The sequence below is a fragment of the Maniola hyperantus genome, chromosome 11 (genome assembly GCF_902806685.2).
Source record: "Maniola hyperantus chromosome 11, iAphHyp1.2, whole genome shotgun sequence".
Classification (NCBI taxonomy): Eukaryota; Metazoa; Arthropoda; class Insecta; order Lepidoptera; family Nymphalidae; genus Maniola; species Maniola hyperantus.
In genome coordinates, this window is record NC_048546.1 from 5,739,650 (window position 1) to 5,756,357 (window position 16,708).

Genomic DNA, 16,708 nt, shown 5'->3' on the forward strand with positions numbered 1-16,708 from the left:
AAGAAGTACGAATACGAATACGGATATAATGGCATAGTATCTCAGTCATTAATAACACATAATGTCCCTTTGGAGAGCCAAATGTCGTCACCAAACAGTAAGCATGATTTATATAGCTCATAAAATTTCCGAAATTGTGTAAATTTTTGCATAATTATTGTATTAAAATTAAGTAATCGTATCTATACAATTATTATTATAAATGCGAAAGTGTGTCCATTTGTCTATCTGTTTGTTCTACTTCTTATTCTATCTTTTAACGACCCATCTGCTACTGATTTTTGCGAAATTTTGTAGACAAAAAGCTTGCACCATGTAGGTAAGTGGACGTAGGCTTTTAGTTTTATCCCGGAAAATCAAAAACTTTCCACGAGACTTTTAAATCTACACAGACGAAGTCGTGGCCCTCATAAGTTTTAAATAAAAGTACTTAGCACTAAACTCCCAGAAAGTAATTACCTACTACATAACATTATTTCTTTTATCATAATTTTTCAAGTTTCCACGTTTTCACGCAAATCGCCTCGTTCATAAATGAATGTGTTTCTACAAAGGCCTCCGCTTCTCGTGAAAGAAAGTGTAACTTTCCACTAGGCTGCATTGCGGAAAAACTGAATAGCTCATATGAAAAACTAAGCTTCTAGATGTATTTTATTCAGTGATAGCTGACTCGCTCTGACTTTGTACGGGTGGCAGTGTTACTAAATAAGAATGTGATAAGTACTTTGTATTACCACTTAAAATATACATAGTTACATCGACGGCCGATGGCGCAGATGTCTTCGGGACTGTAACGGTAAACGCAGTGTAGGATGGCCTCTAAATCGAAGGGGGCGAGAAGTGGGTGGATGACGAAGTCGGAGGACCATATTTGGTGACCCTATGGCCAGCAGTTATGCATGGATTGGATTGACTAGAACTTGTTTCTGTGATTGATCTCCTAAGAAATGTTAGCGTATCAAATAAGGGTTTAAAAGTAAGCGAATCCTTTTATTTATTATACCTTGGGATTTAAATAAAATAGCCAATATTATAAATCAATTTATTCTTTTTTCTCTTGTAAAATTATTATTATTGTTAACATCCATTATTACATAAATTATATTGCAACACAATAACATTGTGCGACTTTAATATTATTATTATTGACTATTCGTAGGTATCCAAATAGTCTTTATAAAATATAATGTTATTATTATCTAATAAACAGAATACAAATTGTTACTTTATATTAAAAAAGGACTAACTTAATTATTTTTTTCAAACAATTAAATCCAAATTATCGCCTCAGAACACACTTTAATGCTAGCTAATGAAAAAAATATTTGTATTTTAATTTTATTAATTTTATGACAATAAAGATACATAAATAATTTTGAATATTAAAAAATATCATGAAATAATATTTATTTTACAGGAACATTTTTACAATGAAATGAGAAAACATTATTAGATATTTGTTGTTATTTCACTAGTAGTCTCTATCTATTTTCATTTATCTATTACAAAAAATACAAAATTACCTATAAATGTATAATGATTTGTTTCCAAGTAAACAATATACCTATGTATTGTATAGACAACGCAAAATTTAACTATATCTATATTGCATACATAATAATATAATAAACTATAATAATCTTAAAAGTTTAATGTAGTACAGTACAATATTTACATAAAACTCACAATCTTATCGTAGATTTTAGAAGTAAAAATTTATCACGTCTGATTTTCTTCAATAAGTCAATATAATATTTTTAGATCTGCTTGAGAATAATTTACAAAATAGACCTGGTTCTAGTCCTGTGGTTCTCATACTAAACTGAATAATTTATATATTTTATACTATGACAATCTACCTATCAAACAAACTACGTTTCACCTTACAAAATGTACACCTAGTACTTACAATACAATCTTTGCTCTGGAGAGTTCTCTAAATGTACAATATTCACTGCCCTATGGAAAGTTACTTTCGGAAGTCATCGCGTCAATGTCACTTCTGTATCACTTGAGCTCCTCGAGCTCTCTTTAATAACATCAAGCTCCCTATTTGAAACTGAGGAATTTCGAGAAAACTTATTTGTTCCATATTCACTTTTTTCATCGAAACTATCATGAGCACTAATATTATAATCTTTCGGATCATCTGAGTCATCTTCAATCACGTCATTTACTTCCACTTCCAATAAATTGTCATTTTCCTTTAAACCATAACCACTAAAAGTTTTTTCCTGACTGAAACTGCGAATCCGGTCGAGATTATGTTCCAAATTTGATATATTATCATCCTCCATGCAAGGCGAGTCATCAAATTTCCATTTGATATTTGAATTGAAATGTTCCACTCCGGGGTACATGCCTACGCTATTACTTCTATGCCCGAAAACCGGACAGTTCCTTAATTCTCACAACTCTGGATGCCTGCCATTACAAATTTTGTTGAAGTTCCCTTCATCTAAACTAAGATTAGAACGAGACCGACCACATTCAAGACCCGAATCTTGTCTAAATAGGCAGAAGTCTGAAGTCTTCATTCTGCATTGTCTTGAGCATGGTTCTATCTGGAATGCGGATCTATCTAATTGTCTGTAATCAGATAGTCCATATCCATCAAAGAATCTTGAATTATGTTTACAAGTACCACTATGGTAGCCTTTAAATGATCCTGTGCATCGCATGTGATCTCTATGGCATTTTTGAATTGCGTGAAGTGAATTTGAAGAGACTGTTCGTTCTAAAATTTCTCCCCAATATTTTTCACCAAGTCCTTCGAATTCACCCTTTGAATGCAAACCTTCTGAGGTAATTGAAGACCCACAACAACCCGCAGGTTTTTCGTAGCTTTGAAATGATTTTGTTCTTCGACAGCATATCTGTGAAATAAAATTAGGAATTCATATAAAATCATGAAAGCAATTACGTTTCGTTATGAATCTGAGATAGGATTTAATATCAGAACATATAAATAAAAGTTATATTCGTTCAGAACCTAATCACCTACGTAAGTTAGTAAAGTAAAAGTAAAGTCTTATATTTTAAACAAACAATCACGCAGTGTGTAATAGTTACAGAATCAGAACTTACGTAATACTGAAGGAGCTCATTGCTTATCCTTCTAAAATGACTATTTAATAGCCAATATAGAAAAGGATTCCAAAAACTATCACTTAGAGCTAGCCACGTGACGAGGAAATCTAAGGTTGGTGGCACCTGTTGGGAAAAGAAAAGAATATTATGTAATTCCATTCAATTCAGGCAGCAATCTTAATTTAATATATTGACATGATAAGGTTACAACTCGATTCTATTTTAAAACATAATGAATTTCATAAATCTGCTCAAAAATAAACAGGTAATACGAAGTCGTTCAAATCTGGTGCGGGTAGTTCTCGAATGTTTAATAGATTATATTCGAAACGAGGTGTAACGTCCATTATGTGCAAGCGTGCGCGGATTATAGAAAGAGGGTTCTGCTTCTATATCCTCACTCTATATCTTAAAAATTTATAAGCGTCTCATTGTATAAACATTTTTGACACTGCTTTTCATTTAAAAAAAAACTATTTAATGTTATTAGCTGTTACTTTTAAAATAATAAACGAAATCGAACAAAAACAACCCTTTTCAAGATGTAAATCGATACCATGGTTTAAAATTAAATATTTGTTTAGTTATTCAACAGTTTCTCCATAAAATATGTAAACATGAACAAATTCTTTGTGTGATATAAGAACTAACCTTGCATCCCGTGCACGCTGCAACTACTTCTTGAATAGTGGCTGGAGTTACCATTACAATAAATCCTAGAGACATTGCAGCCATTGTGCGAGACGTGCTTACGCTATGCGGTCTTACTGGAGTCGGAATTTGCTGTAAATAACTTAGAATTAACTATTTAAATTGTTAACTGTATTATGTGTACCACAATTTGTTATCACAAATAAACCTACTACAAAACAAAGAAAATCTCATTTCAACAAAAAGCTCTTTCAGCGTCCCTAATGTCGGATTGAAATCTGAATACTCATCGAATCACATTTCATATCTTCATCTATGCTAATTTTATCATCAACATAAGCAGCCTTTACCTTGTGCTAATCTAAGCTATACATTTAATTAGAATGAGCTTGCAAGCATTGCACTTGAAAAGAGCAACCGCCGAGTTTCTTGGAGTCTTAGTAATAGGGTCCCGTTTTCCCCCTTTGGGTACGGAATCCTAAAAATAGTTCATATATTAGACATTTATTAAAATATTTGAAGTTTACGAAATAATAATCTTACCATTGTTTCATGTTCACTGCGATTATTTTTAGCGCAAGATATAGGGATTCCATTGGTCCTTGTATCTGAGGGGCATTTGCTTCTAGTTTTGCTGACGTGAAATCCTGATCCGTAGCAGTACATCAATGCCATTGTTGTTGGGAAATAGTAAGCGCAGCAAGCCAGAATTCTGGAAAATAAATCACGTTGAAAATGATGGAGGAGCTGGCAAACTAAACACTGTTAGACGAAATAAAATTTTACAAGAAGAGCAAAAAACCGTATACAATTATGATTGAAATCACGGATATTGGACTCAATTATAGCGCAGGCTTATGCCGTTTTGGTTGGAAATGAGTTCAAGTTTGGAAATCACGAACTTTGAACTCAATTTTGACACAATTTTTGGCCGATTTGCGTGGAAATTAGTTCGGATTTTTATTCAGTAGGCCAATAACGTTTTGATTAAAGAAAAACTGTATTTTGATCAGAAGTGTAATCACATTGCCTGTTCGCCAGCTCCTTGATGAAGATTAATAGATACAAATATTTTATGCAAAATTTACTTGTTGCAACTTAAACTACAAGTTCGAGAGTTTTCAAAGAACAAGACAAAACTTGAGATAGACCCGCATTTTGTGATGTTTATAGTTTAAGTTAATAATTAAAACTTCGTCCCAATTGAGGCAAATCCCGTGCGGGATGCGGGAAGCAATCCGTTTGCACCAATAAAGTCATTAAACTTTTTTAAATATATTTTTTTAAATTTTACTTTTACAGGGCTTTTAAACAATACATTTACGACAGTCCTATCATATATTACTAAATAGCTTAGCTTAACTAACAATTCAAGAAACATTTTTTTTATATATAAGTACCTACTCGTATGTATAAATACATAATAGTATTTTACTCGGTACCCAAAAAACAGTTAACTTAAACATCCATACTATCCTTACTAATATTATAAATGCGAAAGTGTGTCTGTCTGTCTATCTGTCTGTTTGTCTGTCTTTCTGATAGTTTTTTACGGTTCAACCCTTAAACCGATTTTGATGAAATTTGATACAGAGATAGCTTGCATCCCGGGGAAGGACATAGGCTACTTTTTATCCCGATTTTAAGAAACCTAAATCCCCGCGAAGTCACGGACATCATCTAGTTTTATATATTATTTTGAACACTTTTTATATAAAGTTAAATAGAATTTTTGTCGGAACGAAATTCGATTCGGCCTCAGAATACATTAAAGAATTCAGGGTTCGACTAAAATGCTATTAAAAGATTCCTATTTCACAATAGGGACAAAGCTATAATTTAGTTGCCTCAGTTTGACCCTAGCTTTAATCTTGTTTGTAACAGTTTCTAGAGGATGGCGAACTGTTTATTTTAAAATGTATTATTGAAATTTACGTGATCAATAAAAATAAAAATAAATAAAAAAAATAGATATTAAACGCGTAAGTATCCTGTAAATGTAAAAGAAAATATTTGGTTTCATACCTGAAAGCAATTCTACTGTGAAAGACATCGCAGGCCATCAAACCCGTTGAGTTAAAATAGTAACCAGACCGTGGCAAAACCATAGTAGCAAATAGAGACACTGATAAAATCCAAGTGGTACTTATTACTAATACGCAGCCCTGAAACATGTCAAGCTATTTAATAAAATGCTCGAAAACAATGAAGATCTTTGATACCCGGGAAATCCAATTTCTTATAATTCTTGAAATGTAAAATTTTGCGTAATTGAAGACGAAAAGGAACAATAAAACATGCAAATTCTTACAACTAGACTAAGAGACGGTTATTTAATTTCCAATAGATAGATTACGATGTACCTAATTGATAATTTAAGTTCAAAAAACAAAAACTACATTAGCTCAAATCATGTTGTTTTCCTATTATGTTTTTAAATAGGTATTTCAGATAATATATTTATCCACAATGTGGCTCCTGTGAATACCAATCTTATATTTTATAGTATTTTAGTTTTCACATTTCCGCCATATTGGATTTGTCACGAAATACTATCCTATGATATTATGCGGAGCGCTAAGAGAAAAATCAAATGACACCTACATATTTTAATGAGTGGTTTGATCAACTATAAGGGAATCGGTGAACCGACTAAATTCTACATATATACTGCTAAAACCTTTGTAGTTGGGTTAAATTGTGTACACGTATGCTTAAGTACGTATGATAGCAGAGCATTAACTGACAATTATTCGACTTTGTGATAGGTATTCGTCGATAGTACAGACCATTAAGGGAATCACATCACCGAATTTAGTCGAATCCCGTGTTCCAGCATAATATGAATAATAATGACTTCTTGTTCATCCCTGACAGTGGAGTTGTATTCGTCACATAGGAAATGATCCCCCGTCTCTCTGTACGAATTTTCTTTTAAATATATTCCAAGTTCTTCGGGGACTTTTTATGTCAGTCAGTTGAAATGGCTGTCGTGACAAAGCTCTTACTTAATCTAAAAGATCAAAGCTGTCCCTTGTATTTCTGAATCACATTTGAAATTCTAGCGCTCAGAACTTCTTAAGCGGTTTAAAGAAGAGATTTCTGCGCGGAAAGGTGTTATTAGGCAAATCTGCCACTGAAAACAACCTTGGCTTTCTTGAATTTTCAATGAATAAAATAAAATATTTTATACTTAGCATACAAAAGCTGTCAGATAATAATGAAAATTTAACAGTTGTGACTGCGAAAAACTCATTAAAGTATTACCAACTATCTATGTATCCAAATCTGTAATAATGAATTATGTAAATTAATGTTCTGGTGCTGCAAATGTTCATGGGCGGCGGTAATCATTTAACATCAGGTGACTCGCCTGCTCGTTTGCTCGATATATCTATTAAATTTTTTTTTTTTAATGTAAAAAGTAGGTAAGTTAAAGGTGTCTAAAGTGAAAAGTTAAAACTATAGCACCTAGTTCACATTTGTAGACAGCTACTTATATCACTTCTACTCCTTTATTTTCGAAAGGGGGAGGTTCTCAATTCAATGTTTTTTTATCTTCCGTCTTACTCATCACCGAGTTCGAATTATATGTTTGTGAATTGTGGTATAATGGCAGGAATCTTAATTTACAAAATTAAGTTAAGACCACTTTAGGACGTTGATATTCTTCAATTAATAAAAACGAGTAAATATAGATAAATCTTAAATTTATTCTGAAAATTTATTGAAATTCCAAAAACCTTAGCAAAACTAATGCAATCTTACCTTTTTACTAGAATGTTTATGATACGTATTTGGATGTAGTAAATACAAATATCTGTCGATCGCCATACAAACTAAAATAACTGCGCTCTGTTGACTGACCGCTCCCCTCAGAAGTGCCTGTAACATAAAATTCTCTTAACAACGTTTTACATCCATTGCAGACGACCGACAAGTCGTAGTCGTAAGTCTGTGACAATAGAACACAAGAAAAATATATCATCTAAACGCCGACATCCGATAAAACAATGGCCCCTCTGGCGTTGAAGTGTGATTAACTTTCGCCAACAGAGAGGACAAAATATCAAGTGAACAAGGTAACAAGACAACATGCATTGAATTGGCGTAAAATCGGACTTCGCGTCTTATCGTACAAAGCTGAATACAGGTCAGACCTGTATCATTTTCACTGACTAACAAAACCGTGTAATTGCATAAAATAAAATTTTACACAAGGAATAAAAACTAAAAGAAGTTTTAAAACTTTATTGAAATTATACCATTTTGATCGGAATCACGAACTTTGGACTAAAAAAAAAATCAATAATCCACTAGTTTTTTAACCAATTTACTGAGAGATTGATACTGAGTCATTTGGGACACTGTCATATTGTATGAGGAGGGCGATGATCACTGCAACACAGTTCATTCTTCTGCAGGATCATCGTTCCCATTTGTTACTGTAAATCATATCAGTTCAAATGAAGTCACTGACTTAATGAAGTTGTTTGTAATGTAAAATGAATGTGTGAAAAACAAAGATTATTTTTTTATTTATTTATTTATTTTAGCAACATTACAGTCGGCTGTTCCACTTGGAAACGAGTTCGAGTTTATAACTCAGTGATCGAAATCTTGAAATGTTCAGGTATTTTGCTTGGAAAAGTTCAGATTTGTATTCATTGGGTCAAAATTGACCTTGGATTGACAAAAATCGGTCTCATATACAAAGCAGTCGTTTGCGTTAGCTCTAAGATGAAATATTCTAAATGCAAATATAAAAGAACAATATTGGAGTTTCCGTAAACGAGGCTAACAAAATATTATTATAAACGAGGTATCTGCATAAAAGGCTTTAAAGTTACAAGACTCAAACTTGGGTGAGCTGATATTTCTGCTCGGTCATTAAGTAAGCCATTAGCTACTTATTATTATTTATTCGTAGCCATTAGCGCTATAAGCAGGGAAGTTTCGCTAATTTTATTGTGAGACGTTGGCTTTTTGAGACTTTTGTTCGCGATACATTTAATAAACTCGCTAATTAAAATGTTACTTAACAAGTTTTGAGTGTATCTTTAAAAAAGTCAATTTTGTTTTAAGATTCAGTTTATTTTTTTTATTGATAGATAGTAACTTTTGATTATTATTTTAATGGAAATTTCAATAATCTAATAGGTAATAATATGATAGCCGCAAGGAAAGGGATATTTGCGAATTAATTTTTGATCTATACTGTTTCATACTTGGTAGATATCTGATTACCTTTTAACCTCGCTTCCTCAATTGCGAACTTTTTCTGAGAGGTAACTTTATTCATTTTCTCTTCGTCTCTTGTTTAAATAAAGTTTCGCAAAGCTTCGCTTAGCTGTAACTCGATTAAATAACACTCGTAAAATTTGATGAGAAATTATGTTTTGAAGTATCTTGGGAGTGTTTTTGTTTATTTTACTGTACATGTAAACATCGTTTAAACATTTATACTCTTCGGTGGTTACTACCTATATAAAGCGGTATATTGTCTTTGGAAGTGATTTAATACCAATCAATTCCTAGTTCTAGTTCTAGCAATTAATTGGAATATATCAACATATATATATATGGAATAGTGCATCTAGCTCTACTAGCGTAGTTGACTATTGGATTAGGGTATACCTACCTAACGTCTTGGAAAAATAAATGCAATACTAAGCTTCATATCAGATGGAACAGTAGGTAAAGATTGAAATATGAATGTTGAACAGCTGTTGTAAAACTTATAAAGTTAAATACCTTGTAGGTACTTCTATAGGGTTTTTATTTTACTGGGCCAGCACTTCAGACTGTCATGTCACTATTGTTTCTATAAAAAAAAACTATCAGGAACACTGTCCTAGAAGTCCTAGATTAAAAACTTTTCAAGCTATAGTCCCGCAAATTGCTAATGCTCGTCATTTTAGTGACGTCAGCACTAGACTGAAGTTTCGAGCTGATGGTATATTTTTACTTAAATATACGTCAAATGACGTCAAAATGACGTCATTTCGATCTTAATGAGACATGGTTCCAGCGCAATACCAAGTCATTGACAGTGCGGAAATGTGTCATTTAGTATGGAGACATCAAATCGTGTCGTTTTCGCGAATTATTCATTCTAAGAAATTTATCACCAGATTTTCGCACAGTTAACGTTACCTACTTACGTAGTTCGCTATATTTATGTTAAAAAAATACCTGTATCTGGCAAAATATTTCTCCGTAAGGCCAGCACTTATAAAGCGCGGGCAGAAGGGCCACGGGGGCTATTAGGATCCCCGTAAATAGATCGTTTAGCGCCAATGAGGTCAGAAGATATCTTGGCTGAAAATAACGATAAGCTTTACTGATTGTATAAAGGTATCATCAACTTTAAACTCAATTTTGCCCCGCCTTTGGGCTCTACTCAACCTAATTCAAACATGTTAGTCCAAAAGTAGTAAAGTCCAAATTAATTTTGCACTTAGTATGTGCGTGACATACGTGCATCACAAATAAATCGACGTACAGATACAGTTTAAAAGTATATGTAAATACAAAATTATTAGAGATTATTGAACGCGAATCTATTTAGAAACTGGAGAATCAGTCACTTCCCATATTGAACCAAAATGAAACTTTCGCTGTGACTTAGCGCGCTGCGCTGCGTTATACCTAAATATTTCAAAGAATTAAACTAAATGATACAAAACTCACCTGATTATCAATGTACTTGATGTACCTTCGATTGTTTAACACGCATATAAGAACGAGATTGCCGAAAACAATGGCCATAGATAAGGCAAATATGAAAAACGCTTTCAGTATGTCTTCAGTTGCCGGGAAAGTAGTAGGCCAGCTTTTTCCATTGGGCCAACAGGAGCTGTTAGAGAGAGAAGGCGCTACCAGCAATACCCCTTTAGTCGAGTCGAACATAGTCGGCGCCTGCGACTAGCAGCGCTTTTTTTTGTTGAATAAGTCATTTAGATCATATGAAGTTCTTCAGTTCTTCAACCTATATTTTGTAATCTGGCTTTGTGTGCTGTTCTGTCTGTTTCATGCTTACTCTTTGGATTCATTCTCGATGATGGATGTCTTAGAATTGGTTGCATAGCGGACATAATCTGAAACAAAATAAATTAGGATTTAGTTTTTATTTCATCTACGGTTAGGCTAGATGGAAAGTGATGTGCCTAAGATGGGGATTTGCCTATAGAAGATGCCTATTCATTTTTGTCTTAAAGATATTATTATTTATTTATTAAATTATTTAAAGACTAGCTTATGCTCGCGAATTCGTCGGCATGGATTATAGGTACAAATTTCAAACCCTTATATTACCCCCTAGAGATTTAATTTTCAAAAATTCTTTCTTAGCGGATGTCTCGTCATAATAGCTATGCCAATGCCTAATTTCAGCCCGATCAGTCCAGTGGTTTGAACTGTGCGTTGATAGATCAGTCAGTCAGTCAGTCAGTTTTTCCTTTAATATACCTAATATATAGAAGATATTGTTAGAATGATTATTTATTAAATTAGTGTTGGAATGGAATCACCTTTCTTTCTTTTTTTAAATTAATTTTATTTACCAAAATCAATTAATGACGTCATAAGGCGTAAACGACAAATATTTTTCAATTTTTTAACATATTGTTTCCCCGCTGTAATAATTACTCTATTTTATGTTTAAAATTGAAAAAAAAATGTCGTTTACGGATTGTGACGTCATTATTCACCTTCCGTACCATTGATGTTGGAATCCACAGTGCAGCGTGATGTTCATATTAAAAATAAATAAAAATAAAAATCATGTTTTTTTTAAATTAATCTCTTTAATAATGAACTCCAGCCGCATAAACTACCGTTATACAAAAAATCACATTCTTTTATTACTACAGTCCAACGCCATATTGAATAAGAAAAGTCGATGTTGCAAATATAAGCAAGTTTTATATAACAGCTGCAATCAATTTACGAATAAATACTAACCTTACGAACAGCCATGGGAACAAAATCGATAAGGTAAGTGCCTACATTTTCATGATTTTACTCTTGTTAGGATAACCGTGAAATATTGTTTCATTTGCCTAAAAGCCCTTTAAAAGCTACCGGGCATTAAAAATACTCCGAACAAATTAAATAACTCTTTGGGAAAATGATATACTTACTTAGTTACATTTACAAAGCTGTGGTAGCCTAGTGGTTAGGTTAGGTCCGCTTTCCAATCGGAGGTCGGGGGTTCGATCCCGGGCACGCACCTCTAACTTTTCCGAGTTATGTGCGTTTTTAAGTAATTAAAATATCACTTGCTTTAACGGTGAAGGAAAACATCGTGAGGAAACCTGCATGCCTGAGAGTTCTCCATAATGTTCTCAAAGGTGTGTGAAGTCTGCCAATCCGCACTTGGCCAGCATGGTAGACTATGGCCAAAACCCTTCTCAATCTGAGAGGAGACCCGTGCTCTGTACTGAGCCGGCGATGGGTTGGTCATGATGATGAAGTGTGAACGGTTTGTCTGTGTGTTACCTTTTCATTGCCTATCTGTTTGATCGATATTAGCGAAATCTGGTACATAGAGAGCTTGCATTCTAGAGACGGATATAGGTTAGTTTTAATGTCGTTAAGTTTGTTTGTAGGGGGTAATCTTTGGAACTACTGAACCGATTTTAAAAATTCTTTCACCAGTAGAAAGCTACATTATTCCTGAGTGACATAGGCTATACGGGATCTTTAAATACCTAAATCTACGCGGGCGAAGCCGCGCGGATCAGCTAGTCCTAAATAAAGCTAAAGGCACATTGCGGCAGAGTCAAAGCGACGCAACGTATAATATTTTCTTTACTTATAAATTAAATTTTTCCTCTTGTACCATAAATAGTTACCTACTTCATTTAGATATTTGTATATTCATGTACCACTAGCTTAAAACTAAAACATACCTATACCATGAAAAGATGTGAACTTATCTCTACTAAAGAAATATTTTCCAGCAGCTTTAATGACAGATTTTAATATGACAAAGAGGTGCGCATGGGTTAATTTTTGTTTATTGTAGTATTACCTTACAAATCCTTACAAATTATTATGTGCATGTACATTTCAGTGTTTACAACATTTCAAAAAAAGATCTCCCGCAACATGCTTTGAGCCTAATTTGAAAGAAATTGAGACTTGAAACAACATTACAGAATAAACAAGTTGCAATATTCAGGAAAAAGCGCTTCGTTCAAAGCAATTACATCTTGCGGAAATTGTAAGGCACCTTATAGACTGGGAGATGGCTTTCATAATGACTAGATTTTTCGCAGGTCGGAAGTTATCGACATTTTTTTTAGATATTCCGTCAGTCTTGCGTCTGATCTCTCTCCGGCCGTGTTGGATTTCCGGTTCATCGGTGCACAATGCACGTGTATTTGCGGACACAGCTGTGCACTACTATAAGTAGGTAAAATCGCAAAACAGACTATAGGTAACATCATTTTGATTTTGAAAGACCTATACTGACAGTGATATACCTACGACACTCAATATGTCTTGTTTTTTCGTCTCGACCGCCCTTTTGTATTTTATGGCTGCCGTTTTGATTTTATAAAAACATAAATAACTTAACCTATAATCGCACGGTTATAAATAAATTGCACGGTTTAGACGAATCGATAGACACCTTACTGATTTATAAAATCCATCCAACTGTAAGGATGCTTCGAGAGTATAAAGAATCAGACACAGCTTACGACGGGGAAAAACTGTCATTCCTATCTTTGCTACCGTACAGTTGGGTTCAAAATTAAATAACGCAAGGCAATGAAAGCAATCTTGCCTACTTTACGTTTTTTGTAGGTTAAGCACTCTTCATCCCCTTACAATATAAATAGCTTACATGCCAACTTGATATCTCAAAAACGTATGCGAGACATTGCCAATTTCCTGCAGGAAATAGGTTTATTTGAAGGAAATATTAGCAAAGGTCTTTTCATTGAATAAGGGTTTCAAATGATTTTAATGTAGACTAGCTTATGCTCGCGACTTCGTCCGCGTAGACTACATAAATTTCAAACCCCTATTTCACCCCCTTAGGGGTTAAATTTACAAAAATCCTTTCTTAGCGGATGCCTACGGCCTAATAGCTATCTGCATGCCAAATTTTAGCCCGATCCGTCCAGTAGTTTGAACTGTGCGTTGATAGATCAGTCAGTCAGTCAATCCTTTTATATTTTATAATTTAGAGATTCAACTTTATCAAAGCGGTAAAACAGATCCAGATTGGACACCTTTTCCCAAATAGGTATTTACAGAGGCAAATGTAAGGTCTAAACATGAGTTTAAATCAAAATATTATACACAAAATAGTCAACTCAGTAAAGTACACACACGTAAAATGTGATGTGCTAGCCAAACATGTCCCTTGTGTAATACATTCAGGACGACAACAAACTCCAGACATCATTTATAACTAAACATGTTACAATATTGAAACCTACGTGGTCTACTGAGCATAATTATATTATACTCATAGACTTATTATACTAGATTATACTTATATGTCTGGAAAGTACCTACTGTTGTAGTTCTATTAATATTTGCTTACATACACCTACGCGATTTATTTTAAAGTTTTTCAAATTGTCAAAAAGAGCGAATCGATCGCGTGCCGGTCTAGGTCTCAACTCTCACCTATATTATACGAAGATGTAATCTGTATCGCTGCGCGTATGTGTCACATATACAAGCGTATGAATTTGTCTTCACTTGTTTATACTTGTAATACAATTATTTGTGTTCAGAGCTTTGCCTATCTACAATTTTATAATATCTTTGATTAAAACAAATTGAAGAAACACAGTCAAACATTTCTTATTGCTCTGATTTGTATTTATTCAGGCGGCAGAGCTCAACTTCTGTATCAATTTATTCAATCAAGCTTCAACAGACTAAATAATTAATAACAGTTCGCAATTTATTTTCTTTCTTCTTTGTTGCTATGCTCTTGACAAAGCGGTTGTGGTCGTAACTGCAATGCGTTTCCATTCCTCTCTGATGGCTGCCTTCCTTGTGCACTCATGTAACAGGGCGTCTATCGCAGCCCTTACTTGGTCTGTCTATTATGGTTTACTTCTTGGTAGTCTATATTCTCATAGGCGATCTACCAATGTACTCTGGTGCCCTCTACTCTTACTTGAACTACTCGGTACCTAGGGACTACACTAGACGATTAATCGAGACATCGTCGCGTCTATAGTACGCGACAGGTCAACATTGCAATCGGGGTGAGGATGCCCGCATACCCGCACAGGACCCCGCTCGTCACCCGTGCGGGATAGCACGGGTGACGAGCGGGCATGCAGGGCGTCCCCCGCCTCATACCCCGATTGCCATCTCAACCTGACCAAAGACAGTGAGAGCGCGATAAATCCTCATTTACATTAGTCGATAACTCGTTCGGTACACAGCATACTCCCGCAATAGGAATAACGACTAGTGCAATTAGCTAAAATTAATATTAAAAAAAACTCATTTGTTTCTTATCAAATAATGAAGATTAGTCTCACCAGAACATAATACCTACGTAAATATTGTACAATATAGGTAACTATCCTTACTGTGGATTTTGTTATAGAGATAGAAGTCGTGTTAGATCATAACACCACCGCGGTGGTGTTATGATTCATTAAGGCAGTAAAAACATTTTTGAGATTCGACTTTTCCCCATAATTAGAGTAATGCGGATTCGAACTAGGTCGAGAGATGTGTTTTCTAACAGTGTGAACTCAAAATCAATACCTACTAAAATATTCAATTTTCGTACAATTTTCAGCAAGCAGCAATTTACTATTTACTTTTTTGACTGCTAGAGCTATGTAATGGTTTAATAAGAAAAATTAAAAAAAACTGTAAACCGATTACGGAAAAATAAAAATAAAATAAAAACTGTAACCCAACTAGGTATAAATAAAATAAACTAAAAAGTTAGAAACAATGGTATATTTTTATATATTGTTACATATATCTACGTACTATATTTACATTATGAACTCAGTATTGTAACCTCTTTCATTTGATATACCATTCGATGCAATAGTAAAAAAAAAATTTTTGAAGACCTACACTTTTTTGGATTTATGGATGGATCTGTCAGATCGATTGTTTTCGTAAAAATGTAGTTCATACGGACCCGGATAACGATATACCCGGACCCGAATAACAACGAATCAATTGGCACCTCATCAAAATCAGCTCAGTAGTACATACATACATACATACATACATACATACATACATACATACATATATAATAGACTGCCAAAATCATAACCCTTCCTCCTGGCTTTGCCGTAGTGATAGTCCAGAAAAACTCATTTTTTAACAGTAGGTACTGTTCTCTTTCCTTGTCAATAGTTGTGCTAAATGTGTAGGTATATTTATTTTAAACAGAGGTAGCTAACATCATGGAGGTAGACATACTACCCGACACATTTAACTTTACTGAAATTCTCGTATATTTCTATGTCACATCCCATATTATTAGGAAAGTAACGTACCTACTTAAAACGGCCTTCCACGTGAATAGCTACCTACGTTATAAAAGCGTCTACAAAGCGGAATTCTCAACCTCAACGGAACAGACGCTGAACCTTTATATTGGTTTTTCATACAACAAGTGCACTTATGTTATTGTTATAGTTATTACACTTTGCTCATAAATCGGTGTAAAGAATTTTCTAAATAGGAAGATAGATAGATATAAAACATGATTGTACACAAAACATGAAATTAACAAGACAAAAACAAAGAAAATAAATTCTAAAAACTTTGAATATTAGAAGATCATAAGAATATTAAATATCTATTCAATAAGCTACGTATTATATTCTCTAGAAAATATTGTAATCTAGAGCTTCTTAATATTTAATACTATACACTTTTGCCCCTATTGATAAAAAGGTCCTTTAGAGCTCAAAGTGAAGGTAAGTGGTGCAAATGTAAATATTTT

The 16,708-nt window shown here is 33.8% G+C and overlaps 1 protein-coding gene across 2 annotated transcripts in view; it reads right to left on the reverse strand.

Moving 5' to 3' along the window:
- Window positions 1-2,270: 2,270 nt before the first annotated feature.
- LOC117986327 (trace amine-associated receptor 6) overlaps window positions 2,271-16,708 on the reverse strand; it is a 55,495-nt gene continuing 41,057 nt past the window's right edge. For both annotated transcript variants that reach the window (XM_034973156.2, XM_069501841.1), the window contains 8 exons: window positions 10,435-10,841; window positions 9,937-10,062; window positions 7,510-7,626; window positions 5,767-5,906; window positions 4,285-4,453; window positions 3,742-3,873; window positions 3,088-3,213; window positions 2,271-2,876 (listed from right to left, as the gene is read on the reverse strand). In XM_034973156.2, the coding sequence (XP_034829047.1) occupies window positions 2,409-2,876; window positions 3,088-3,213; window positions 3,742-3,873; window positions 4,285-4,453; window positions 5,767-5,906; window positions 7,510-7,626; window positions 9,937-10,062; window positions 10,435-10,653 (1,497 nt within the window). In that variant the 5' untranslated portion in view covers window positions 10,654-10,841 and the 3' untranslated portion in view covers window positions 2,271-2,408. The remainder of the gene's footprint in view (window positions 2,877-3,087; window positions 3,214-3,741; window positions 3,874-4,284; window positions 4,454-5,766; window positions 5,907-7,509; window positions 7,627-9,936; window positions 10,063-10,434; window positions 10,842-16,708) is intronic.